The sequence below is a fragment of the Triturus cristatus genome, chromosome 3_2, assembly GCF_964204655.1.
Source record: "Triturus cristatus chromosome 3_2, aTriCri1.1, whole genome shotgun sequence".
Taxonomy (NCBI): domain Eukaryota; kingdom Metazoa; phylum Chordata; class Amphibia; order Caudata; family Salamandridae; genus Triturus; species Triturus cristatus.
The window spans coordinates 693,095,738-693,122,229 of NC_140584.1; the positions used below are offsets into that span (position 1 = coordinate 693,095,738).

Below are 26,492 nucleotides of genomic sequence, written 5' to 3' on the forward strand. Positions count from 1 at the left end.
AACCTATTCAAACCTCCCTAAAGGTCCCACACGTTTTTAGGTCTCGCCTGACCCAGCGCATGCGCTGGTCTGGCGAGACTTATTGAGAGGGCGCCAAAAAGTGCTACCAGGCCAGCCTAGAGCTACAGTGCATGTGCGCGGGAGCGCGCGCTGCTTTTACCGCGATCACTTTCACTTTCGCGGCCGCATGGCATAGCCAATAGGTCTCGCTTTTGCGACCTTATAAGTGTTTAGTTATGCAACTGTTGCATGGCTAAACACTTATAAGGTCCCAAAGGCGAGACCTATTGGCTATGCCAATGCTTGTTAATGTTTGGTATTGAAATGCATATGGTAAAGGTTAAAAGTGACTGGCTTGAATACAGAAAAGCTCAACATCTGTGTTACAGCTAGGTGATGATCTAGATTTTTAGACCTAGTTGAACGTGTCAAGACATCACTTTTGGATAGCCATTTATTTGTTTTAAATACTGAACATTTTGCCTAGCACAGCATTTGCAGTACTGACAGATTGGTCTCTGTGTATTTGCCTGAATTTGAGATAGCTAGGTTGTGCCAAGTGAGATATTCTGTGACTTTGACTTGAAACAGATTGTTAATGTGTTTGAGATGGCAGATGCAGTATGTGTGTGCATTATATTCAAAACTGCTCAGGGTTCAGTGTCAGTTGGCTTTGAAGATGTATTTACCTCCCCCCCGCCCCCCATCCAAAAATGTACTATGGATAGTGCATTTTAAATGCAAACGACTATTCAATTGCAAACAAAGGCAAATACTGAAGTGGTAGGTTTGTTTAGTTCCATATTTTTTTTTTTTTTTTTTTTTTAATAGGTATTTTCGTCGCCCTTGGGTTACATGTTATATCGGTTAGTATAGTGTTACCTTTAGGTCGGCTCCCCCATTGCTAGCTAGCTTCATATGGTGAAGAGAGAGTTCATAAAGTGGGAGTGTATAGGATAGGCTGGAGTAAGTTGAAGGCGAAGGATAGGAAAGAAGCGCGACCGCATACTTTCTCAAGCTGAGGTAGTCCATTAATTCAGGTCTTTGCCTTGGTATCTGACTGAAGCTATTTCCTATGGCGGGTCATAAGGGACTAGCGCTTTGTCCAACGCTTCCCATTGGCCTCTGGAAGACGCCTTCCACAGGGTGTATTGCATTGCGAGGTTGTCTGCTCCTCTAAGGTAGGTGATCCAGTTGAGCCAGTTCTTGTAGGATATTTTTGAGAAGTCTTTCCAGTTGTTCAGCAGGAGTTTGATTGCCGCTGTTAGGAGTAGGTCCAGTAGTTCTCTCTCTCCCTCTGTGGGGAGGTCTGTTCGAATGAATGCTGTGATGAGTGAGGCAAAGTTCCTGGTGATTTTGCACATAAAAACATTGTCTATAAAGTCCATAACCTTATGCCAGAAGATCTTGAGCCTTGGGCATTGGAAGATCAGGTGTTCTAAATCCCCCCTCCCCGTGCCACAATTCCAGCACGTTGGGTTGTCTCTTAGCCGTAGTGTGTGTAGTCGGGCTGGGGCCCAAAAAGTTTTGTAAAGGAGCCATAGTTTGGTTTGGGCGAGAACAGGTGTGATTTTGTGGCCGATGCCCATATCCTTTCCCACTCCTGTTCTTTTATTGGGGGATGCGAGTGTGTCCCAGTATCCCTTTGTTTTGTTATTCAGTTTGTGTTTGAGAGGTCTTAGTGTTTTGTATATCTTCGATGCTTGGTGGCCTAGTTTGTTTATGTTCTTTACATATTGGATAATCGAGGGCGTGGTGTCTTAGTTTTGATTTTGTTATGGCTGTCTTTATCTTTAGAAACCTGTACAGATCTAGGTCTTGTAGCTGGTGGCTTGTCTTCAATTCAGCGAATGTGATTGATGCGTTTCCCTTTTCTAGTTGATGCGGGTGTGAGATGCCTTTCTCTATCCATGTGTCGAATCTAAGGGTTTTCCCTCTGTATTTAAGGTTGTTGTTCCCCCATATGGCTTCCGATTTTGAGCCTTTGATACTGACCTCCATTCTGCTGTCAAGTTTTAACAGTGCTATTTTGGTATTTCTCCGTATAGGGTTGTTCGCGTGTGGGTATGCGTTTGTTGTTAGTAGGGCTAGTGGGTTCAGGTTGTTCAGAATGGTCTTTTCTACTTGGAACCACACCGGTGTGTATTCCGGTGTTTGATCTACCCACTGTATGCCTTGCTTGGCAATGAAAGCTAGTTGGAAGAGCTTGAAATCCGCTAGGTTCACCCATCCTTGTGTTTTCAGTAATCTTAGTTTTTTTAATGCTTATCCTCGCTTTCTTATCCCTCCACAGGAATTTGGTGCACAATTTATCTACCCTTTGGTGGAAGTCATCTGTTAGGAAGATGGGGATCATCCCCGATAGATAATTTACCAGGGGTGTGATCATTATTTTTTAATGTTTCAATTCGTCCCCACCATGTCATAAATTTTGGTGACCAGACCTCTAAATGTTTCTTTATCTTTATCAGTAGAAGTTTCTCATTGTGTCGTATTGTGGTTAGTAGGTCGCTACCAAATAGTATACCCAAGTATTTGATATAGTTGGTCTGCCAGGTCAGCCCAGAGTTTCCCAGGACTTCTCTGGAACAGAAGATATTCAGCGGCTTGCACTCAGATTTGTCATTATTAAGCTTGTACCCTGAGTGGTCGAGTATTCTTTTATCGTGGACATTAGCGCTTCTACTGATGCCTGGGGTTGCTCTGTCATTATCAGAATATCGTCTGCGTAGGCTGCCAGTTTTAGGTTCATTCCTTTAAAGTTTATCCCCTTGATATTTTCATTTACTTTTATGTCCTTAATGAGAGGTTCTAGCGCCAGGAAGAAGAGTGACGGTGAGAGTGGGCACCCTTGTCTGGTCTCTTGTTGTAACGTGAATGTGTCAGAGCGAGCCATTCATCGCGATGCGGGTCGTGGGGGACTGGTATAGGGCCATTGTCATTCTGACAAAGTCTTCTCCCAAGTTGAAACTGTACATGCATTGTTCTAGGAAAGACCACGACACTTTATCGAAGGCTTTCTCTGCATCTAATGCTATGGCCACTGCCGGTGTCTGGCTCCCTGAGACATGTTCCAGTACGTGGCAGAATAGCCGTGTGTTGTCGATTGCCATTCGGTTTCGCATGAATCCCACTTGGGTATTACTTACTATTTTTGGCAGGAACTTGTTCAGTCTGGCTGCCAGGATTTTGACATATATTTTGCAGTCGGCATTGATAAGTGATATGGGCCTATAGTTCCCCGGGTGTTGGTGGTCTTAACCTTCCTTCGGTATGACTATTATTGTCGCCTCTGTCAGACATTGGGACAACCCCGGACGACGCAGTATGGTTAAAAACTTTTTTCAAGGTTGGGGTTAGTTGGGGTAGGAAGGCTTTGTAGAAGTCAGCTGTGAAGCCGTCTGGGCCCAGGGCCTTATTTTTTTTTTAGCGCTTTGACTGCCAGTTCTAGTTCTGTGGTGTTGATTTCTTGTCCTAGCCTTGCAGTGTCAGCTTGGTCTAGTTTTGGTAGTTTCAGCCTTTCTAGGAATTTTTTGCAGAGCTCCTTGTCGAGTGTCTTTTGGTTCCTATAGAGGTCTTCATAAAAGTCTTTGAATGTCTGGAGTATCTCTGTGTCTTGTGGATGTTTTATTGTGTTGATCTGTAATTGAGGAGATCGCTACCTGGTTACACTTGTGTTTTAGGTATGATGCTAACAGTTTCCCTGCTCTGTTTGACTCGCAGAGGTTGAGTGCCTTGCATTTGTCGAACCACATGCCCGCTCTCTCGCTTATGATCTTGTTGTATGCATACTTCTGTTGTGTTAGGGCGTAGAGTGTTGCGTTGTCTTGAGTGTTTATATGTTAGAGTTCTAGCTTTTTTATATCCTTCAAGCTGTGTCAGCTGCAGGTTTGCTTTCTTGTTTATTCTTGCCTTGATGCTTATTAGTTTCCCTCTGATGGTTGCCTTTAGTGCCTCCCATAAGGTGTTGGTGTTCACCTCATTATGGGTTATATAGGCACTTATGGCCACCCCAATTTCCTTTTTGTTGCAAGGGTCTCTGATGGTGTAGTTCCTAAATCGCCATCTTTTCGGAGGTGTTTCGTTGTGTGTGCCGCTTAGTTTTAGACTAATGGCTGAATGATCAGAGACTAGTCTTGGTTCGATAGTAGACTCTTCGATCATGTGTGTGTGGCTCCCTGAGATTAGGATGTAATCTATCCTCGTGTACGACTTGAGGGTTGGAGTAGAAGGTGTAGTCTCTTTCGGTTGGGTGTTGTAACCTCCATGCATCTTTAAGATTGAATTTAGAACATATATTTAGAAGTGCTGTGTGGGACTTGGTAGTTTGAAATTTTCACGTGGATTGCCTGTCTATTAGGGGGTCTAGTGGTAAATTGAAATCCCCTGCCACGATAATGATTTAATCTTGTGGCAGTTTGTCTAGGGAGTCGGCTACCCCTGTCCAGAATGAATGATCGTCTAGGTTTGGGCCGTATAAGTTCACCATGTGCAGTATTTCTTCTCCTCTGGATAGGTTCGTTACTAGGAGTCTGCCCTCTTTATCTTGCGTGTGCGAGTCTATTGCTAGGCTCGACCCCATGGATACCAGGGTCAACACCCCTCTCCCCTTTATCTGCAGGCGAGCTTGCGCTCTGCGCTATCCATTTGGTTCCGATTAGTTTGGTGTCTTCCTCCTCTAGTTTCGTTTCTTGTAACAGGACTATATCGCTCTTGGTTTTTGTTAGGTAGTTTAGCATTTTCTTGCGTTTAATGGGGTGGTTAAGGCCCTTGACATTGAGTGATGTTATTTTAAGGTCTGTAGTTAGTGTGAGAGTTTTGCTACCGGCCATTTGTATTCCTAAGGCGCGGCCCTTCTATATGGTCTGATCTCCAAGGACCCCGGGTGTGCTAGTGTCTCTGGCCCCGATTTATCTTTCCTAGAGCTGCATGGGCTAGTACATTGGTCTTCATTTGAGTATCTGACGTTTAAAAAAAGGAAAGAATGAAAAAAAAAAAAAAAAAAAAAAAAGTGTACTTGAGAAGTACTGACCTTAAACTTATTTTTATTGCCATTTTCACATTTCATACATTGTGAAGTACTGACTTTAATGCCCCCCCAAGCCCCCCCCGCCCGTGTCCTCCCTTCTACATTAGGATACAGAAGGTGTGACGGCAGGATCGCCTTTTCACCTCCCGGAGCTTATGGTCTCGTCAGTACTCCTTTTTGTTGTGGAATTGGTCGTGAGGTAGCAGATAGTGGTGGTTGAGGTAGATGTGATGTGCATAGTATTAGTTTCATTATTTCGTCGCTTTTACTCTTTAGTTTCCCACAGTGTCTCCTTCATTATTGTGTTCTGGAGATGGGCCTCTTTTTGCTGTGCTCTGTAGAGCTGTGTCCATTGGTAGCGACATTGGGCCCACTAGGTATTTGTGTAATTCTCATGGATCCTTGAAGACGTGATTTTTTCCTTTGTCTATTTTAAATCTTGTAGGGGCAATGAACGGAAATTGTATGTTCCTGTGTTTGAGTTTCTGGCAAAGAGCGAGGAATCCTTTCCTTGTGTCCACAGTGGGCTTTGAGTAGTGTTGGGTTAGGATGATTTTGTGGCCCTTCCAGTTGATGTTGGTTTTTCCTGGTGTAGTTAAAAATTTCCTCCGTGTGGTGTGACCTCAGGGGCTTGCATATGATGGGTCTTGCATAGTGGGAGGTTGGTACTTTGGCAGCCGGTACTCTGAATGCCTTATCTAATTCAAATTGACGGTTGAACTTTAGGTTGGTGAGCTTTGGTATCAGGTCCTCGAGGAATGCGGAGCAAGAGCCTGCTGTATCCTCTGCTCCTTCTGAGACTCCGAGTATTCGAATGTTCCCCCTTCGGTTCTTATCTTCCATCTCTGCTGCTTGCTTTTGTAGGGCGCTCGTGATTTCAGCTAATGATCTTACTTCTTTAACCATGACATGTCCAGCATCTTCTGTGTCGCTAATTCTCTGCTCCGCCGCTGCCAGTCTGATGTTCACAGAGTTCAGATCTGCTGTAACCACCGCAATCTCTAATTGGATTTTTTCCGTGGTGAGCTTTGTTGACTTCGCCAAGTCATGCACCTCTGCTAGTTTCTTAAGAATCGTTTCTAGCGTGCTATTTATGTCCGGCCTCTGATTGGTGAATCCGATATCAGTGGCTCGTGTTTGCTTTTCTTCTGTTGCTGGTGCAGTCTGGTTTCCTGTCAGCCATGTTTTTTGTTTGTTGCCACCCATGTCTCTCTTGCGTCTTTATTTGTCCATTGTCTCATGTGCTTGTCCTGCGTGTTGCTTCCTCCATTCTCCTTGCTCGCTCTTTCTTTTCCTGCTTAGGGTGTAGTACGTGCTGGTTCTCTTTGTGTGTTCTTCTTTTTGAATTGTTGAATATCTTGTCATCAGGCTCTACTACTCTCCTTCTTCCCCTATCCACGTCGGTCTCTGAGGTTTCTTCCTGAGGAACCCAAGAAGTTTTTTTGTATTGGTCGTTCTAGCCTGAGCACTGTGGCTCCTTTTTCTGCATATCTGTGGCGGCGGTCTCTCCGAGCAGCGCTGCTCTTTATTCCGGTGCTTGCCTCGCCCGCTTCCCCCCGCTCACCTCTGGCCGCTGAGTGTCGGTCTTTGTTCCATGCTTCTTCATGGTTGTGTAGCTGGGGGACCATTTTTAGGTTCGGTTTCCTCCGTTGTTTCTTGTGGGCGCCATCTTGGATGCCTCAGCCCTCCATCCGTGTTCTTAACTTTGCTCTTCTTAGCGTTCATACCTCTCCACGATGGTCTCACTCTATGGCGTGTGAGTTCCAACGCCCCGTGCTGTGTCCCTTTTTCTTGGCGGTTCGCTGCTCATCGGAGTAAACTCCCTTCGCTTGCTCCGTTACGGCACATCGGCAGGATCAGGCAGCCATTAGCTCTGCCGTCCAAGCCATGCCCCCCCCCCCCCTGCCGTCCAAGCCACGCCCCCTGCCGTCCAAGCCACGCCCCCCTTTAGTTCCATATTTTTAATTTTATATTTGCTTGCTTCCTCGGTTTTCAACAGCATACAGCCAACTATTTGATGTTGAGGCGTATCTGTGTATAAACCATTTCAGTATCTCAAATGTCTCACGGCACAGACAAGTTTGACGTTTTGGTTCACGGATATTCATTAATAGGAGAAGACATTTTCTCAACCAAAGGAGATGGACCTAAGCTACCATGGTGGTACCACTGGTTTACCGGTCTGGAACAAGGGTAACATCAAAGTCTATCCTAAGTTAAGGACCTTGGCTACCTACTTGGATTTGACCAAACCATGGCTTAGCTCTTGACTTGAAGCGGAGAACATTTGAGAGATAGTTCCAATTTAGCCCAAATACAACCGATCACATTGGCATACATCTCCATACATCAGGGGTGTGACATCTGGACCATTCTGCTACAGAGGAGGAAAGTGGTATTTAAAAATTTCGGACCAAAAGAGCCTAGCATAAGCCTTTTCATGTCTCTTGCCAAATTGTTCTTGCTTTGCTGTTAAGAACACTCACTGCCTTTCCGTTATTCTCATGTAAGGTCTCCTGGCAACTGTCAGAATCCTTAATGGCGTCAGTGGGGGACTAGAAGCTAAAAGCTGCAAATGAAAATGTGTTCATACCAGCCACGCATTGTAATGAGAGCGTAGTAAGTCCAACTGACCCAAAGAAGATCTGAGTGGGCAAACCATTAACAAAAAATGGGACTTGAGCCCTCATGTTTGCCAGGGTGGATAGCTACTGACATATCTGCCGTCACCCCAATAAGCAAGCTCCTGGTCCGCAGCCTGCTCCTAGTTTTCCTTGTATTCCATATAGGCACTCAAACCTTTGGTAAAATACTATAAGACAGACCATGCACACTTTGTGGCCATCTTCATTAAACATTTTCTAGCACAGGAATGACAGGGACTGTGAAAGATGGTGACTGAAGGGGCAGTTAAGGATGCCCTAAAATTGAGCAAAAGCATTACAAAAAATTAAATCACTAGCTACGTTGTAAGAAAGGCAGAAGTGTTAGAATCCCTTTACAGCAACCAGAAAAAATAAACTGCCCGACTCCTGGATTGCGGCATCCTTAGTCACGATGAGCAATGTTTAAGGCACTTTGCATTATCCACACAGCCTACAAAGGAAAAGCACCACTATACTTACAAGTTAAATTTAAGTAACACAAACAAATAGGACACTGCGCTCCAGGCTCACAGCACAGATCACCACCCTGACTTACTACAAGAAATTCACAGGGGCCATCGTTTTTTCAGTATAAACTACCAAGCTCTGGAACTCTATACCAGCCAATATTCAAAACATTAAGGAGCATTTACACTTGATAAGCGAGGTGGAAACATTGCAATTTTCAAGATTACATCATCCAGCCCTGGGATAGAATCCGGAATAACAAATCTCTCCCTCAAGTATTTTCCACAGATAGGGAACAGCCTAACCAGCAACAAACCTTTATTGTCCAGGTAAGTTATGTTAGGATGACTGTGTTATGGCATTATTATTCGCGGGGGCCACGAGGATTATCTTTGAGGTCACATTACTATATAGTAGTCGGACTAGACACTAAGCAGTAGGGCACCAGATTGTAGTTCAAGTAGTCTGCATAATAACTCCCTTAAACTGCTTGACCTGCAAACACTCTTCCAAGACAGAATCCCTATGGGTCAAATCCATCACCAGTACTGTGCCAGCCCACAGCAATAAACCACCAATCACCAACTGAACAGGCATGAAATAACTGAAGAGATCTGCCTCATACCACTGGCAAATTGAGGACCATCACTGAAGGTCCCAACTAGCATTGCTTGCAACTACTGTAAGCCCTTGTAACTGCATTTCTGCCACATCTGGTGGAATTATGCTAACGGGCCATTGGGGTACAGGAATTGTGGTACTGGAATTATATAGAATATTTGTACCCCTACGATAGTGCTCTGCTCAATCACTGATTGCAGTTGCCTGAAAGTGGACTATTCTAGATCAAATACAACTGCAGAAAAATATAGTGTACTAGGGAGGTGATATTTGTGTACCTTTTTAGCTTTTGATAAGTTTATACTTAATAATTTGCACTAAATGAGAGCATTTTAACAGAATTTGTGACCAGAGATTAGATTAACCAGGTATAAAATGTGAAGACAAGAGAATTAGTAATAAGTGTGGCACTAGCTTTGAGTCATTCTACTGTGCATGTCAGCTGCCAGATAACGGTAACGGCAAAGGTGCTCACTTAGCATTATTTAGAATAGAGTTTAGTTTCCTTAATGGACATGCTAACGTATGGCAAGATATGCCATGCTGCACGGCAGGCCTGGCCAACTTTCCCAGCTGAGTCACCGGAATGGCAGGTCCTATCTATACTGTTGTAGCCCCTGCTTGTTGCGCCCCTGATCACTGCAGATCCGCTGCAACTATAGCCATCATCTTGGTGAACATCCGAGGGACACTGGTAAGGCCGAAAGGGAGCATGGTGAAATGAATTTACTCGTGGCCCACCATGAATAGCAGTTAACGCCTGTGGGCAGGCAGGATGGGAATGTGGAAGTAGGCGCCCTGCAAGTTCAACGCTACCATCCAGTCTCCTGGGTCCAGGGCGACCGGACTTGAGTGAGCATGACCATTTTGAACATCTCTTTCTTGAAGAAGATATTGAGAGGGCACTGGTATGTCTAGGATAGGACTCAGTATTTCTTGGGCACCAGAAAGTAGCGGAAATTAACAACCACAAACTACTTCTGGCATTGGAACCCTCTCTGTGGCTCCCTTATGCCAAGAGAGCCGTCACTTCCTGGTAGACAAAGAAGAGATGGTCCTCTGTCAGCTTGTTGCATGTGGGAGGCATGGGTGGAGGTGAGGTCCCGAGGATAAGGAGCAGACCCTTCGGACAATCTGAAAAGTGCAGGGGTCGGATGTTATTGACCTCCATTAAATGGGAGAAGCATTTCTAAGGGGGAGACTCCCGACTGAAGCACCCACAACAATACGTTAGTCTTGATATCACTGAGGGTAAGCTAAGGTCCAGGACATAGGTCGCCCTTACCATCATAGCAAGAGAGGCTCCCTCCTCCCTAGCCAAGGTAGGAGGAGATACCATGCCAGTATCTGAAGAGGTGTCCAGTCCGCTGGCGTCCACCAAGTCCTCACATCAGTCCATGTTAGGGTCAATGGGCTTATATTTTTCAGGGTCCAGCGACCCCTCCATAGTAAATTAATAAATGAAATACCAGCATTTGTAAAGCGCTGGGGGCTGTCAGGAAGATTAAGCAAGCTATTGCCCAGAGTCACATGGTGCCGGGCTAATCGGCAGCTGGCGCTGGGGATCGAACCGTGAACCACATAGTCCGGAGTCAGGCAACCTGGCCGCTGCGCCACACCTCTTCCACAGCTCATACGAAAAAGACTCCAGCTCTGGCCTGGAAGGCATGACTCCGGACGGTCTGTGCCGGACGACGCCCCTATGGCTCCAGGTTGAAGTCCAGTATGATGCCGCAATGGGCATAGGCACCAAGGAAGGTTGAGGTGGCACGACCAGTGCCGGTCAGGATCCATCTGAGGATCCAAGGAGCTCGACTAGTGCAGAGGATGGAACCGCCGGCAGAGAACCACTGGGGACCCCTCCCAAAACCTGGGGTCCCGGAAGGTGCACCAGTGGGAACAGGACACCCAAATATGAGGCACATGGCCTCACAGAACACCAGAAGTTGGGCAGGTGTCTCACCCTCTTCTGGAAACTCAGGGAGGCAAGGAGCAAGGTCTCAAATGACAAAAGTCCCTCATCTCGTTGGATAACTTCAAGGGACGGGTTGAAGTCGAAGACCTTTCTCACTTCTCTTTTTTTCTGAAATCCGAAATGGTGGTTTGATAATGGGCAGTATGGAGCATACACTTTGCATGTACGAGGAGGCTATGTGCTGAAATTAGCAACCCCGGATTGCTCCACAACTATAGACCCATTGCAGCTTTTTGGGTGGACACTGGGCTACAAAATGAATATACCAAAGTCACAACTGCTTAGTACGTCCCTTGCAATAATGGCAAGAAAAACTAAAAAACCAAAAATGTGCCTGCAACAACTGCAGGTTCAGTGGACAAAGGATAGTATTTCATACTGAGGGATAAGGTTAACCCCTGTTTTGCTTAAGATGGTCCGAGCTAATTACACGTAACTAGCGAGACAAATTAAATTTGATTTTCTGGCGTGGGGCTGGGCTTGACTTGGCTTGGTCAAATAGTGGTTGTTAAGATGGTTGCACTGCAGCGGTTTTTGTTTTTACTGCAAACTGTGCCACTTCACATGTCATGCAATAAAAGTTTAACAACTTTATTGGTGCCAGAAAGCAACCAAGAATAACAGCAAAAGGATTGCCCAGTTGAGAAAGATGGTGTGGCCACTCAAAATTCTATAAATTACTAGCATGCAGCCCAAATAGGTTACGAGGTGGAGTGACACTGATGTGTGTATATATATATATATATATATATATATATATATATATATTCTGCTCCAAGGTGTCCACCTGTAAGTAGCACTCGACCAGCAGCTTGATTTATGTGTAGGTAGGGACGGGGATCCGCTCGCAGGAGCCGCTCCGTAGTGGATTTGCCTGACGCGTTTCGAAGCTCCATATGCTTCTCTTCAGAGGCTTTAACGGAAACGGTGTGCACAACCGCTAACCCACTTCGCCATTTAACATATGACACACCCACCAATGGGAGGCTCAAATGAGACTGTGCATTATGGGAAGTGTAGTGCGGAAAGCACATAATCAAGTCCTATATGGACCCTGCAAGTGGGCCCGTCCTTGATCCTATGTACGGCTGCTGTTCCACTTTCGTGGCCCCCAAGACTTCCGGGGTGGTGCATACTCCGCGGCTGGACGGCCGCGTGTTATATTCTGCTCCAAGGTGTCCACCTGTAAGTAGCACTCGACCAGCAGCTTGATTTATGTGTAGGTAGGGACGGGGATCCGCTCGCAGGAGCCGCTCCGTAGTGGATTTGCCTGACGCGTTTCGAAGCTCCATATGCTTCTCTTCAGAGGCTTTAACGGAAACGGTGTGCACAACCGCTAACCCACTTCGCCATTTAACATATGACACACCCACCAATGGGAGGCTCAAATGAGACTGTGCATTATGGGAAGTGTAGTGCGGAAAGCACATAATCAAGTCCTATATGGACCCTGCAAGTGGGCCCGTCCTTGATCCTATGTGCGGCTGCTGTTCCACTTTCGTGGCCCCCAAGACTTCCGGGGTGGTGCATACTCCGCGGCTGGACGGCCGCGTGTTATATTCTGCTCCAAGGTGTCCACCTGTAAGTAGCACTCGACCAGCAGCTTGATTTATGTGTAGGTAGGGACGGGGATCCGCTCCGTAGTGGATTTGCCTGACGCGTTTCGAAGCTCCATATGCTTCTCTTCAGAGGCTTTAACGGAAACGGTGTGCAATATATATATATATATATATATATATATATATATATATATATATATATATATATATATATATATATATATATATATATATATATATATATATATATATATATATATATCTCCTTAGCTGGTACACATGCTTGGAAAACAATCTGCCCGATACGAAATATAGAGCCTTGGGTTAGAGTTGTCCCTGGTGACACAAGCAACATTAGCAGCATGGGATATGGGAGTGGTCAACTCAGGATAGATTACCATTTCACTGTAATTTTTTATTTTTTTTAAACAAAATTAGGTTTCACAGATGTTATATGGGAGCAATATGCCATCACTCTGTTGAGCAATAGCATTATCATTAGGCAGTTCAGATTACAATTAACACCATAAGTGTCATGCATAAACCATTTCACTGTCTATGATGCCTGGAAATTGATAATCCCTACTTCGCCTCTGCACAGAAGGAGGAAGCATATCTGAAATGACAAAATGCGGATTGCAAGGGGATTGGTGATTTGACTGGGATGGCATACAATCCTTTGAACAGATTAAAGCCGATTATGGATTTCCAGATGTGATACAATTTAGATATTACCAGTATGACACTGGGTAACTCATCCTATACTTCGAGCATGCAGCCAGGAGGCCACCACTACCATCTGAAAAATAACTAATCACCAAATCAGGGGACAAACGAATACTTTCAGAAATGTATAAGCATTTATCACATAGCCAAGCTACTGAAAAATGCCCGGGACAGAAGAGATGGAAACAGATGGAAGACCTCTAGATACTAGGAATTGGAGTGCTATCTTCCAGAGGGCAAATTTTTCCACATCTGGTATAGCAATTAGGGAAATTGATTAAATTAGCAGCCTTTTGGTATTATACCTGGAGAGAATTCATGCCTGAGACAACTACAGAGCTAAAGATTGCTGGCGAGGTTGCAGAGGGACTGCTCTGGCATCCGCTGTGGCACTGTCCCAAACTTCTTCGACTTCACTTGCACAGTACTGATAGCTTTTCATAGATTGTTCTTGTGACAGTTAAGCTGATCCATTCTTAGTTATTCGGACTATATGATGTTGATTGCATTATAGGAGATATCACCCTGATGAAGGGCCAGTCTCGAAACGCATTGGGATTCTTAAGAAATGCACAATGACGAGCGCATATAGTGTGATGGACTAACACTTTATAATTGAGGAACAAATCGTAATAAATGAGGATTGTAACTACATAATTATTAAAACTTCTCATTTGGAGTACAGAGTGGGGAAGTTATTCCTTCTCATGAAAACACAACAATGACCTATTTCAGTAACGCCTTGGATCAGTAGGAGATACCCACCTGCACCCAATACAGTACATAAAGGGATGGACATGTTTCACTTTTTCCAACACTTTGAGGTGTGCAGCAGTCATCTTCTTTTCAAACTGTCCCAAACTCGTTCATTGCTAGGGAGAAGTGGTGAATGACACTGATGCCAAGATTGACTGCCTGTTCCTTAGACTCCAAGTAAACATAATTCACAGGGTTGACTATAAACGTACACACCAGCTCAGATCCCCAGGGAAAACTCATCACAATCCTCCTTTTCACGGCTAAACCGGTGACATTAGCATACTGAGAAACGAGCAGAGCTCCAGAACACAGACAGTGGTTGCACCAGATCTGGGAAATAGTAGGCATAAAGAAAATCTTCATTGACTTTGGAACAGAGAGGGAAGGAATTCTAAAAGCAATGGGGGCCCTGCCTAGTGCTTCTATCCGCTGAATTGAAAGTAATTACCTGTTCCAAATATAATAGTGTCGAGACTTCCCTATTTCTCAGGAATCGACTCAATCAATCATCTAGAAAATAAGAACCAATGGAGTCCCATCGACCTGGAATCAAAGGGTATTGATAACATTATCTCTGAGGGTTTGGGATTCCATATTAGGTTTGTTACAGAGGCTGGCATGCCAAGGTACGAGAGAGGGAGTTATGTGTTTTGTTTTTTTAGTTACGCGATTTATGCCACCATTGCTCTCCCGTCCCTGGAATGCAGCGAGGTGTAAGGGTTTTTCTTTTTCTAAAATTCAAAAAAAGAACTGTTGCATAAAGTGTGATATACCAACATAAAAAATAATTGAGAAAAAACTGGATTTTTTTTCGATTTGATTATGGCGATTCCACTAGTATTCATTTGTTAGCATTTCAGTGGGTGGGTTGGCTGGTTACAAATTTTTTTACCTTGTTATTTTAACTACAGTCCAGAAAGGTAAAAGTTTGTTTTACTTGGTTTATGGTTTCCTTTTCTCCTAATTAATTATTTATTTAGCATCTCTTTCCCAGTAGTTGCAACCCGTTTGTTTAGCAGGCAGGCACTGCTGTCAGCAAATTTGTTTCTTAATTGTCCTTAACAGCATTTCTTTCACTTAAATGACCTGCACATCTGAGTACAGGCCCCACTACCTCATCTCTGAAGCCTTGCATACATGGTAAGGGTGTGCAACTGGTGCACCAAAGTTAAGCCAGACTGTGCCCGGTGACATACAAACTAAACACAGAACCATGACGATTTCATAGTTCAAAAAGATGACTTCTAAATGCTAACAGATTGGTAAGTACACAATTCTCAATGCCAATTTAAGTGACCCGATGACAATGAAAGACAAATGTGAAATGCATTCTTATTAATGCAAGACATTAAGTAAAACATGATACAATACTACAGGATTATCTCACTGATAACCATGTTGATTTAGCATTCATGGTGGAAACTTGGCTAAATCATTGCTTGAATCCAGATATTTTGCTGGCTCTGCCCTCAGCCAATAAAATTCCCAGAGTTGGTGGTACACCCTGCAAAAGATGCGTACTCAAGGTCATATTTAAACAACTCTAGAGCTAAAACTGATGGACAAGACACCTTTCACTGATGCTGAACTTCATCCAATTAGAAGGACAAACATGACAATATTAACAGTGATCACCCCGAGCAATAACAATTTTCGTCTAAGATGAGACAATATTTATTACATGCACAACTACTTTAAGCTTTAAAAAAAAAAAAATTATATATATATTAATGAGGACATGAAGCCAGAGATGTAACCTCAAACTTAAAACACAAATGTAGTGTGCTAAATATATATTCTGCTGTCTAATCAAAAGTTCCCTACTGATAATATTTTACAATAGAGCCGATGCATAGAAATGGGAGATGGCAAGAACACACTGACATTTCATTCTGTAATCATGGATACCAACCTCAGGACAAAAGGCTACTAGACTAAGTATAAGTCCTCACTGTAAAATTCATGACTTCCTTGCCAAGAGTATTAGACACGATATAAGTATCAAAAGCATCTTGAAGCACCAAATTAAAAACGATTTTATTCGAAGAACTGGATTAAAAGGTTCACCAACCGGATATCTTTTTATACATGGCCTTAAGACGGTCATCTAACCTCACCATAAAACACTTTTGGTGTATAGAGCACCTCCTCAAAATGATACCTTTAGCCTTGCTTTTCTTGATCTTATTACTTTGTTTGAATGGAAAAGAGATTTTTATTTTCACACTGATTCAGCATCATCAGGTGTAAAAGCACTCCTCTGGTCTGGACTGATCATCCTGCCCTAGATTTTGTCCTTACTTGGGCCCTATGACCGCAAACTTCATTTCAACTAGGACACATTTCAGGAGGCAGAGGACCAGACTATCAGTTTAGAAAGCGGCCTACGCCCTTACTGATGCTCCACCTCTTCGCCTACAGTAACACCTCCTATCAAGTGCATCACGACCACTCTAGGCACTTTCACTGTAATGAAAATGACCAGGTATCATTAATCACACCTCTATTTTCTTAGAGAAACTAAAGTACCTTGCAAATGTATCAAACGTAGGTAGAGACTGCAATATCTGCCACAAGACTTTTTAAAAAAAAAAAAAAAAAAATTTACTTAAAGGCACAGAGTGATCGCATAAAAATGTGTAATAAGGGAATAAACAGTAATCGCATCCATCCTGCTGCCAATAAAATCGAGAATGTTTAACATATTCGATAGTCTTAGTTCGCCAAAAGGAAGAAATTCCTTCTGTGTGCCATCACAGACCTTCTGCAATGACTTGTCCTTGGTTTTTCGGAGTAGAAAAACCATACTGAATTGTGATCTCAGCTTTACGACCCGCTATGTCCCCAAATTGTCCCATATGTTTTCAGGCTTTTTCCTAATGAAGAGGACTTTGTGCTTACCAAAACCAATGCTTTAACTTTGATATCCGCTCGATTCTTGCCCTGCTAAAACTCCTATAACAATGGGCCTCCACTCTTAATCACCCAATTACTTGTTTATATAACCAATTGCTGATTTTTAGACATTTCCAAGCCATGGAAACCAGCACTGGTCCTTCCATTACTCAAAAAGGCTTTCGCAGATCCAATGAATCTTTGCAACTATAGACCCATCTAACTCGTCTGGAAAGACTAAAATCATTAGGACATTGGAAATATGCAAATACCACCCCATCTCGAGGCCACTATGATTAGCATCCCCCCCCCCCCCCGAATTTAGGATTTTGTTCTGATTTTGGAGCACGCCAGAGTGCTCAATGAACTACATATGTGCTTCCAGAGAAGTAGCCACTTGGATTGTAATGGACCTTTCCATGGGCTCTGATGGTGTCTACCACCCTGCCCTTGCTTTTCACTTAAGGAAAGCTGGAATGGGAGGCACTACTTTTGACTGGTTAGTCTCATTTTGTCTGACTGATCACCGACAGTCTTCCTGCAGTCTTTTTCATCTAGCTACCAACGTATTCAGCGCATGGTAGCTGAAAGCTCAGCTCTCAGCCATATGCTTTGCCACTCTATAAACATCCATTACTTGTTCTTTTGCTTTCACTTTCTTTTCATAAGCAGATGAATCTGAATTTATTTTATAATTATATCATGAAGTGACGTCCTTACAATCCAGATTTAAGTCTATTTCTTCCACTGAGTAGTGAATGAATAATAATTTGTTAAGATTAAACCGTTCGAAAACTGACATTATGGTGCTCGGCAAACCTATTTGGAGTTTGAGTTGGTGGCCAGCACAGGAGGCACATGCATCCCTTCCTGTTTCCTCTCCTAGGAACTTGGCGATTATCTTTGATCTGTCCAAGAGCAGATTTTGAAAATCATTTCCACCTGCTTCTTTCTCCTTAAAATGTAAAGAAAGTAGTTCCCATTCATACTCCCAGAGATTAGGAAGCAATATTTCAGGCCACCGTTGCAGCTAGGCTAGATTGTTTTAACAGTTTTCTTAGGCTCTCGCAAAAAGCAGGCCAAACATGTCCAAATAAAAATATAAAAAAGTGATGGGCCTGAGGTGGTGGAGCCACACTGGAGTCCAAGATGGCAGCAAAGCTTCGGAGCCTGACCAGCCAATTCCTGCCACAGAGTAATCCTTCATCATCCTGCTCATGGATGAGTGCAACAGCCCTCCTAAACCCGGAGGAGCTCAGCAGGACCCATGGACCGTGTGGAGGACCTGGCCGCACAGAGGAGAGCAGTGCTCCTCAGACACCTGGCAGCAACAGGGGCCACTGCTGAGCCAGAGGCCACGGCGGCAGGCTTCACGCTGTGTCAGGAGGCTGTGGTCCACTGGTGGAGGGACTGGAACCGACTGACTGATCATGCCCTTGTGGGGCATTGGGCCCCATGGATGCGCCCGTGGGGCCATTCGCCGCGGAGGAAAGACTGTCCTGCGACGGCGGGGATGCCCAGACCCTCAGTTAATCCACCGCACTGTGGCTCACTGTAAGTACAGGCCACGGGAGCCCGTCGTAGTCTACCTTAGGGCCTCTGGGTTGGATCTGGCGCTGTGTCCTCACCCTGTACTGTGTTTCATTAAAGTGAAATATCGCTGTTGGGATAATAGAACTAATGCCTGCCCAATCTCCCGGCTGCCTCTTGACATGCCTTCAGAGGACATTGGCCTTCTACCGCAGCACATGCTGAGGCCCCTTAAGATTGTGGATATGCCAACTTTTAAATCCCCCAGCGAGTTTGCCACCTGCCTACCTACCACAAACCCCTTTCAGTAGCAGAATTCTTCCTTATCTTGGGGAAGGGGGCGAAATTACAATTTGAAACCAAGTGGGATGCATGCAGGTCTACACTGGGCTCAGACAATGAGGACGAACCTACCCAAATCAGGAAAGGACCCAACCCTCTGTGCCTCTTACAGACCGCTAGACTTATCCCAATTATGGAACACCTCATTGCCTCTGCTCAATCTGGATTTGTGCCCCATTCACCCACATCTTATAACCTTTGCACCATATACACAGATCTCAATCAGATAGTCCTGCATCTGCTGGCCGTTGCAGTCCTCAATTCGGAGAAGTAATTTGACCCTTTAGAGTCGCCCTTTCTTTTTCAAATATTAGCTAAGGTTTGCGCCCCACCCCTGAATCCCCCCCCCCCCGCTTCATCATACTCAAACTTCTCTATGTAGACCCCAGTGGCCCACATCTTGATCAACAGCACATTAACAGACCCTATATCCATATATAGTGGCAGAAGACAGGGATGCCGGCTCTCATCCGTTAATTGTGGTAGCCTTTAAACCCCTTTTCCTCGCCCAGCCTTCTGTAGGAGCGACACTCACATAGAGGTCTGGTGTTCTTTATGCGACGGCTCCTCTTATCCATGCATGAAGATTATATTTTGCTATTCGTGAAAGACCCAAAGGCCAACCTCTCTGCCATGATCCATGAAATAATACGATTCGGATGTCATTCCGGCCTGGTCATTAATGGGTCCAAAACGAAAATCCTCTCCCCCCACGACTGCACAACACTGACACTAGAGCTCCCTTTCGGCTAGGTTACAGACTCAGATACCAAGGCATAATCCTCAACCACAAGAATGATACTCTACTACAACAAAACAGTCCAGTCATGGAGCGACTGGAGACATGGGTGGAGAGCTGGATAAAGCTTCCTGTATCGCTTGTGGGCAGGTATGCTATTATCAGGATGGTAATCCTCGCCTGTTTTTTTTTTTATACCTCTTCATGAATATTCCTATTCCATTTCCTTAGACCTTCTTTGCCATGCTCGACAGAACCCTGATTAAACAAATTTGGGCTGGTAAGCAACCCCTCATCTGCGGGAACATATTAACAAGGTCATAAGATAAGGGTGGAATGGAGGTGTCAGATTTGGAACTTTATCATCTGGAAGTATAATGCCACTATGTACAACACTGGTACCATCCTGATGCAGGACTTCAGTTTTTAGATCCTGAACACGACAAAGCGGTGGATACACCGCTCAAAACCCTGCTTCCAGTTGGCTTGCCTGGGCATCCACACAGTATAAAAACTATTGCAACAACATGTTGGGCCTGGCAGAAACTCAGCCACCAGCTAGATTAGTCTAAACTCTATTCACCAGCCATTTCCTTTTAAGACAGCTTGTTGCTGCCACCAACTATGGATAGATTAGTGCAGCACACCCAGACACAATGGGCAGAGGTGAAAGTGGGAGCTCTGTAACCCAAACACAAGTTTGTGACATTGGGACAGCTCAACCATGGCAACGCTTCCTGTCCCCTAGTACAGTTCCTACATTTGAGGCTCCAACATACAGCTCGGGCTGCCTCCCTGGATTTCCACACAAACCTAAAGACTTCTCTCCTTTGACCCACATTATATGTGCAGTGGAGTCTGCTGGGTTATGTCCAGACTGTATAGGGCATGCTCTCTACACCCACTGATATCTGGGAATGCATGGTTCAGAGTTATAGGCACAGAAAACACTGCGTTTCAATGGACATACTGCTGTATGCAAATCCAACTGTTTCAATGAATTAAACGTTTTCATTTCAAGTTTACACCGGCTCTACTCCACACCTGCTCAACAAGAATAGACTCATCCTGAGCACACCGATGCACTAGATGCTTTCAAGAACAAGCAGATTTCATACACCTGGTCTGAAAATGACCTGACAGTCTTTTTTGCGGACAGGTGGCTGACATAATTGGCAAGTTGACTGAGGTACAGTTCGATCTCACTCTGCTCATAGCCCTCTCGGCTTTATAACGATAGGGGTGCATATGAACGCAGCGATTGCTGTATTACTATTAAAAAGAGGCTTTGCGCTGTGCTGGGTAAGTGACATGGCTCCACGCACACAGGATTGGATACAAGATCTTACACACTGCAATACTCAAAGCCTGACCTATGCCAGCTGGCAACCCAAGATTTTGAAACCAAAGGATATCTGGGGACCTCAGACGACATATTTAGCCCAGACTGAAGACCATGCCACACTCTCAGACACACAGAAGTCTGAAACCATTGTCTCCTCAGCGGGTTACGGAGCAAAGCAGTTCTCTGGCTTAAGGATGCATACTGCAAAGCCCCTCTCGAGACAAGAGGCCACTAAATTCTAAGTATCATACTTTGCCTTCGTTTTGTTTACGCCCAGTAACTTATGTTCCCGTACGTCACAGGACTCTACAAGCTGGGCATACGTACCCAGGTTTCTGGAATGAGGTTTGATGTACTGTTTGATGCCTGCCACATATCACAATATAATAATGTATATTGCTTGTTTATATGTTGTTTATTTCAATAAAAGATTCATATAAAGCAAATGTGACGGAAAAAGTAATTCTAAGGATTAGACATTTCTGCCATATGTGGCATCAGCTGATTTACATCAGAAAAAAGTAGTATGTTCAAAGTTCTTTGCCATCATGTGATTTGGCCGTAGGCCTGTATTACATCCGAAAGTTTAAGTGGTACAGTCTAGCATGTGTACTTCGATCGACCTCTACAGACTACTTGGAATACTCCTCTAAAGAGGAAAGTGAGACTAGGAGATGTTCATTCTGCTATCTAACAGCCAAGACATGAAACCATCCAACAGCCAAGGCATTGAACTATTGACACTCCACCTACGCAAGATTTCTTCTCATACTATTTTCAGAAAATAATTAATCCTCCATCTATATAGGTTTTAAATCTGGCTGATGTTTGCCGCGTGTTGTCACCAACCTTTTCTGATCTTCGCACCAGAACAACATGATCAAGTAGAAGTGCACTTTAGAAATAGTAAAACAATGGTCTAAAATCAGAATTCTTAGTGAGAAAAATACTTCAAATGCAATTCTATTCTCAGAACTACCTACTCAGACTGGTAAAACAAAACAACAAAATATGAAACCCATAGGACATAGTTGAAATAGGACAAATCAGTGCAATGTTGGGAGACCTCATGATTGTGCCACAAGGATGGCATGGGATGCCACATTTCTTTCAATGCAGTTAGTGGTTGCTGCAGCGAATACGCACTAACCCATGTAGCATGGGAGACAGGTAGTCAGCATTGTGCTTCAAGCTGAGATTTCTAGCCAGTTTGAGAGAAAAATAAAGCAGCCCCTAAAAGGATTTTTAGGAGCAAGCTCAGGAACAAAATAAGTTATGATTTTAAGTACTACTAAAACAAGTTCATTCCATTGATGATTTACAATTTGATGTTATCTGGCAAATATTTAAAAAGGTATGTAGATGCATGGACAATCAAATGATATTAATTATTAAATAAGGTTATCTTTCAAGCACTTGAAAACATGTGTAGAAATCGCAGGATAGAAGCTACAAATTAAGCATCCACTAAATTCTGGTACGTAGGATCAGTCATACCACTGTTAACACCTCAAGCTAGTAGCAACACAATTCGACATAATAAGAAACTAACAAGTGTTAGATAAAATGCAACCAACAAATGCCGCCTGGCCAATAGTACAAACTCATGACACAGTTAACTGATAACCCTACAGAAGGAAGATAAAAAAAAGTTTCAATTATTATCATACCACAAACATCTTTGAAAACAGACCTTTACCTGAGATGCTCATATTTCCAAACCCCTTCGTCCTGGCCTTCTGGGGGTTCAAGAATTTTATCAATGTTAGCACAGTCCGCTCTTATGTTTTGCTGTATATACTGCAATAGTAAAAAGAAAAAGAACAGGTCACAAACAACAATTTCACACAATGTGTAGGAATTTTCCAAATATTTTCTCAACGGTTTCAGTCACATAAACGAGAAATGTTTAAGCGGAACACAGAATGTAGATAAACATCAATACAAGAACAGGTTGTAATAAGTGCTTGCACTTCGACCATACTCCTTACTGATAAAAGTCCGCACTCCTGCTTTCACCAAGAACCAAGCACCACAGCTGACAAATACATCTTCCCACCATTAAAATCTTTGATATTTGTCAGAGTAAACAAAACTTATTTTGGGCAATAATATTGCTTAGTTTTTGGTTTTTGTACAACTCAGGAATGGAGAAGACCTTCCACCAATACCTTGAAAACTAAATAAAACATTCTTGCTCCTTCACGAATGGTTGGATACAATACTTTCAGTAGTAAACACAGCCAAAAGCTTCTTACAAAAGGTTTTGACTTAAGCATTCTACCGATTTCACCAATATCCACTTTCTAGGTCCCTTAGTTTTGATCCCCCAGCTACTGTTGCCTAACATAAGACAGAGGGATGGCAGAATAGGGGCTACGAAGGAGAATAGACTAAATGTACCTTTATTACTCAAGACAGCCAGACTCTCTCCTTCCCTGCAAGTTGGGCAGAATGAATAAGAGGTCTAAAAAGCACACCCACAAAGCTGCTGAATGGATTTCTGCAATAGACGCATTCCACTAGAAAGCCACTGAGTCAGGGTGCTATAATATGGATATGAACTGAAAGCTGTCCTCCAAGCATTAGCGGCCTTAGGAGCGGTGTTCTCAAAATTAATACCACCATGTTTTTAATAATAACAGGAGCAGAGCTACTAACAATTTGTTTTTTTCAAAAGTTAAACTTTTGGGCTCTTGCCTCATACTATGATAAAGGCAACCTGGAGCAGGGAGAGTTTGCAGTTAAAGCATAAGAATAAACATCTGATTAAGAGGACGCTAGAGAAAGCATTTGTAATAGGAGAAGGTATGGTCTTAAGACCCAGCCTGACTTTGTGAGAAACAGTTAAGCTTCACATGCTGATAAAGATTAAGAGTTCTGCAGGTGGTCTAGTCTATATAACTGCTCCAAAGAATGTAGTCTTTCAGGAAAGAAGATTCACACCACACAATGCCCTGCACTTGGATGATTTGCATATTGCACTTTGACGCTGTACGTATCCTTACAAGACAGGCATAGCCTAGTCTGTACAGATCTGGACAATGTTTCCTGCAAGGAATGGTAGAGGTTTATTCAGAGCCACAAATATAGGTTTCAACTAAAGGGTTTAATGTGTAGAGATGGTCTGCCCGAGGACATAAGACATGGACCTTTTAGCTTAGTGATAGCAATTTGCAGTGAGAAGAGCTTGCTGTCTTGAGCCTGCCAAACTAAGTTAACTGCTCGATCCCAATGAAGGGAGAGCAGAGTGCGATGTTTCCACCTCAATTTTACAAAGATTTATCAGGACGCAAGAAGCCATCAACGGCACAAAGCTGCCAAACCAAAATTATGTTGGTTTCAACTTGCTAGTACTGTAGAAGCACTAATCTGTCAAATAACCAGCAATACATTCTGATATATTTTATTCAACTGCAAAGTTCACACTTCCAGCTCCTTCTCTACAAACACTGTAGTACGAAGCTCAGTATTTGACAATAGTCATCACAGTTAAAACCATTGATGGATGGATAGTAAGGCTGAACAATTACAAAAAAAAACATAATTGATGGACGGAATGCAGAACAAATCAAAACATTCACCCCCAGTCAAGAGATCTGGGTTAAATCCATCATTCTTTTGCTCACCATGCCACCCCAGTTTAGACCTGGCCATATGCAAATCAGCCTTGGCCCTGTGCCTCAAGGGAACAGTCCAGCCTGAACTGCCAAGCCAGGTCCTCCCTGGACCGGAAACAAGCATCCTAGGACCGGTTTCGGGGTTTCACCCCGAAAAAAAAACAAATCACTGTCATGTCTTGGTGGGCAAGGACAGGAAATATCAAGAGGTTGAGGTGCACTGATAATATTGACTGGACAGACTTCTAAGTCACAACCTGCTAAATTGAAGGCACTTCCTGCAAAGATCAGAACTTGGTATAATATATTAGCTAGTGTAGGAGAGTAGGATCTGCACTTATGTTGCCCCCACTTTTTTTTCTGATGTATACACTGGTTTCTGGCTATAGTCTGGCTGGGTCCCTGCTAATCAGGGCCCCAGTCTCACTGATCGCTCTAAACAACTTGGTGTGCATATTAGATGCACTAGTGATTGGATACTGTGGTACCTTAGGAGCCCCTAGTATATGGTACCTTAGGTACCTAGGGCATTGGTACTTCATGGACCTACCAGGGGCTGCAGCATGTATTATGCCACCCCTGGGAAGCACTCTCAATCTGACACCACAGGCCTGCTACTGCAGCCTGTGTGAGGTAGTGTTAGCACTCCTCACTGAGGTATAGGTTCCTATATCTCACCATACACACACACATATAAACCTATGAGCCACCCCTATTGCAGGCCCTAACAATCCTGAGGGCAGGGTGCTTGGTTTACTATGTGAGGGGGTGCTTCTGCATGAGCAGGACCCCTCTGCAGCTGGCAGAGTCTATTCTCTGCTGCTGTTTGTGGATGTGGTTAAACCATATACTCTTAAGTGCATTATAACCTCGCGGTAAATGCTAACTTTGGAATGACTGCATCAAAACATGTCGTGTTTGGTGTCAAACAACTTGGAATCATACCCCCACACCAGTAACTGGTGTGGGAATATGATCCCACCCCTCTAGAGGGGATGACATGTACCCACTGTACTAAACGGTAGAAATCTCCTAGAGCTCTGGCCTCACAAAATGCACAGCACAGACACTGGGCTGCCCTCCTGCTGTTGACCGAAACTCGCAGTGGAGGAAGCCCAACAAAAGGCATCCTGTCACAGGGAGGTGTCACCACCTCCCAGACAGGATTTAGTGTATTGGGGCTGGGTGGGTGCACTCCTAGAGTGCTTTGAAGTCCTGCACTGGGGGAGCAGTAGGCTCCTCTGTGCATATGCCAGCTCAAACCGGTTCAGGGGCTACCTGCCCCTGCTCTGGCGCGAAACTGGACAAAGGGATGTGGGTGTAACCACCCACTACCCTGACCCTCCTAGAGGAGTGGTCATAGAGCTAGTCCCTCCCCAATCTTCACTATAAGATAGCAAGCATTGCCAATGCAATTCAGATTACCCTGGACGACGCTCTACAAAGAAGAATCCTGGCCCTTCGACGTTCCACTATCTTTGGAAGACTGAAGAATCTCTCTTGGAGTCAATCAACGGTTGCAAACTTCACCGCTCCCGCCGGAGTCCGAAGTCCCTGCGGCCCCAGAAGCCGATTTCCCGACCTCTCGACTGCCATTTTGAGTCCCCAGCGAAGCTGTGGCATCTGGACCCCACGAGTGACGAGGAACTGGAATACCTGGGAACCGTGCACTGATTTAGAGTGCAAACCCTAAAAAACGTTCTACGAACTTGTGCTTTGGACCATTTGTGGCCCAAGTACCCAGCAGGTCTTGTTCCAAAAATCAGCGGCCTACCCCGTCCCGAGTGACCGTGGGCTCCTGTGAAACTTTTCCTGTGGCGGCATCTTCGCGATCCCTTGCCCGTTGGCTAGTGGGTCCCCCGAAGACTCAACAATTCAAAGGGCTCTCCTGATTGCTCTGGGCCTGCCCTCACTTACCCTCGCTGGGTAAGTCCATCAGACCTTGCTGGTCTGCATCACCGACTATCTTCAGTCCACACCAGACTTGCAGTTGCCAAGGCTTGTTGGCTCCAATCCGGTTGCCGACACCGTCATCAGCTGCAGACGTCGTGGGACACTACGAATCAAGCTGCTGGTCATCGTCGATGCCTGCTGGACCTCGTGAGCGAGGAGACAAAACACCATCGATGACCTGAAGCGACGCGACATCTGTGGTCATCCATCTTGCTGGCCACCGGTCACTGGCAAGTGACTTTGAACACTGTCCCTTCAATTTTCAGGTCCTCTTCATCTTCAACCC

At 44.3% G+C, this 26,492-nt stretch overlaps 1 protein-coding gene across 3 annotated transcripts in view; it reads right to left on the minus strand.

Moving 5' to 3' along the window:
- Positions 1-26,492, minus strand: part of MOB4 (MOB family member 4, phocein) — a 178,021-nt gene that overhangs the window by 118,876 nt on the left and 32,653 nt on the right. For all 3 annotated transcript variants that reach the window (XM_085648743.1, XM_085648742.1, XM_085648744.1), the window contains exon 3: positions 22,333-22,433. In XM_085648743.1, coding sequence (XP_085504869.1) covers positions 22,333-22,433 — 101 coding nt within the window. The remainder of the gene's footprint in view (positions 1-22,332; positions 22,434-26,492) is intronic.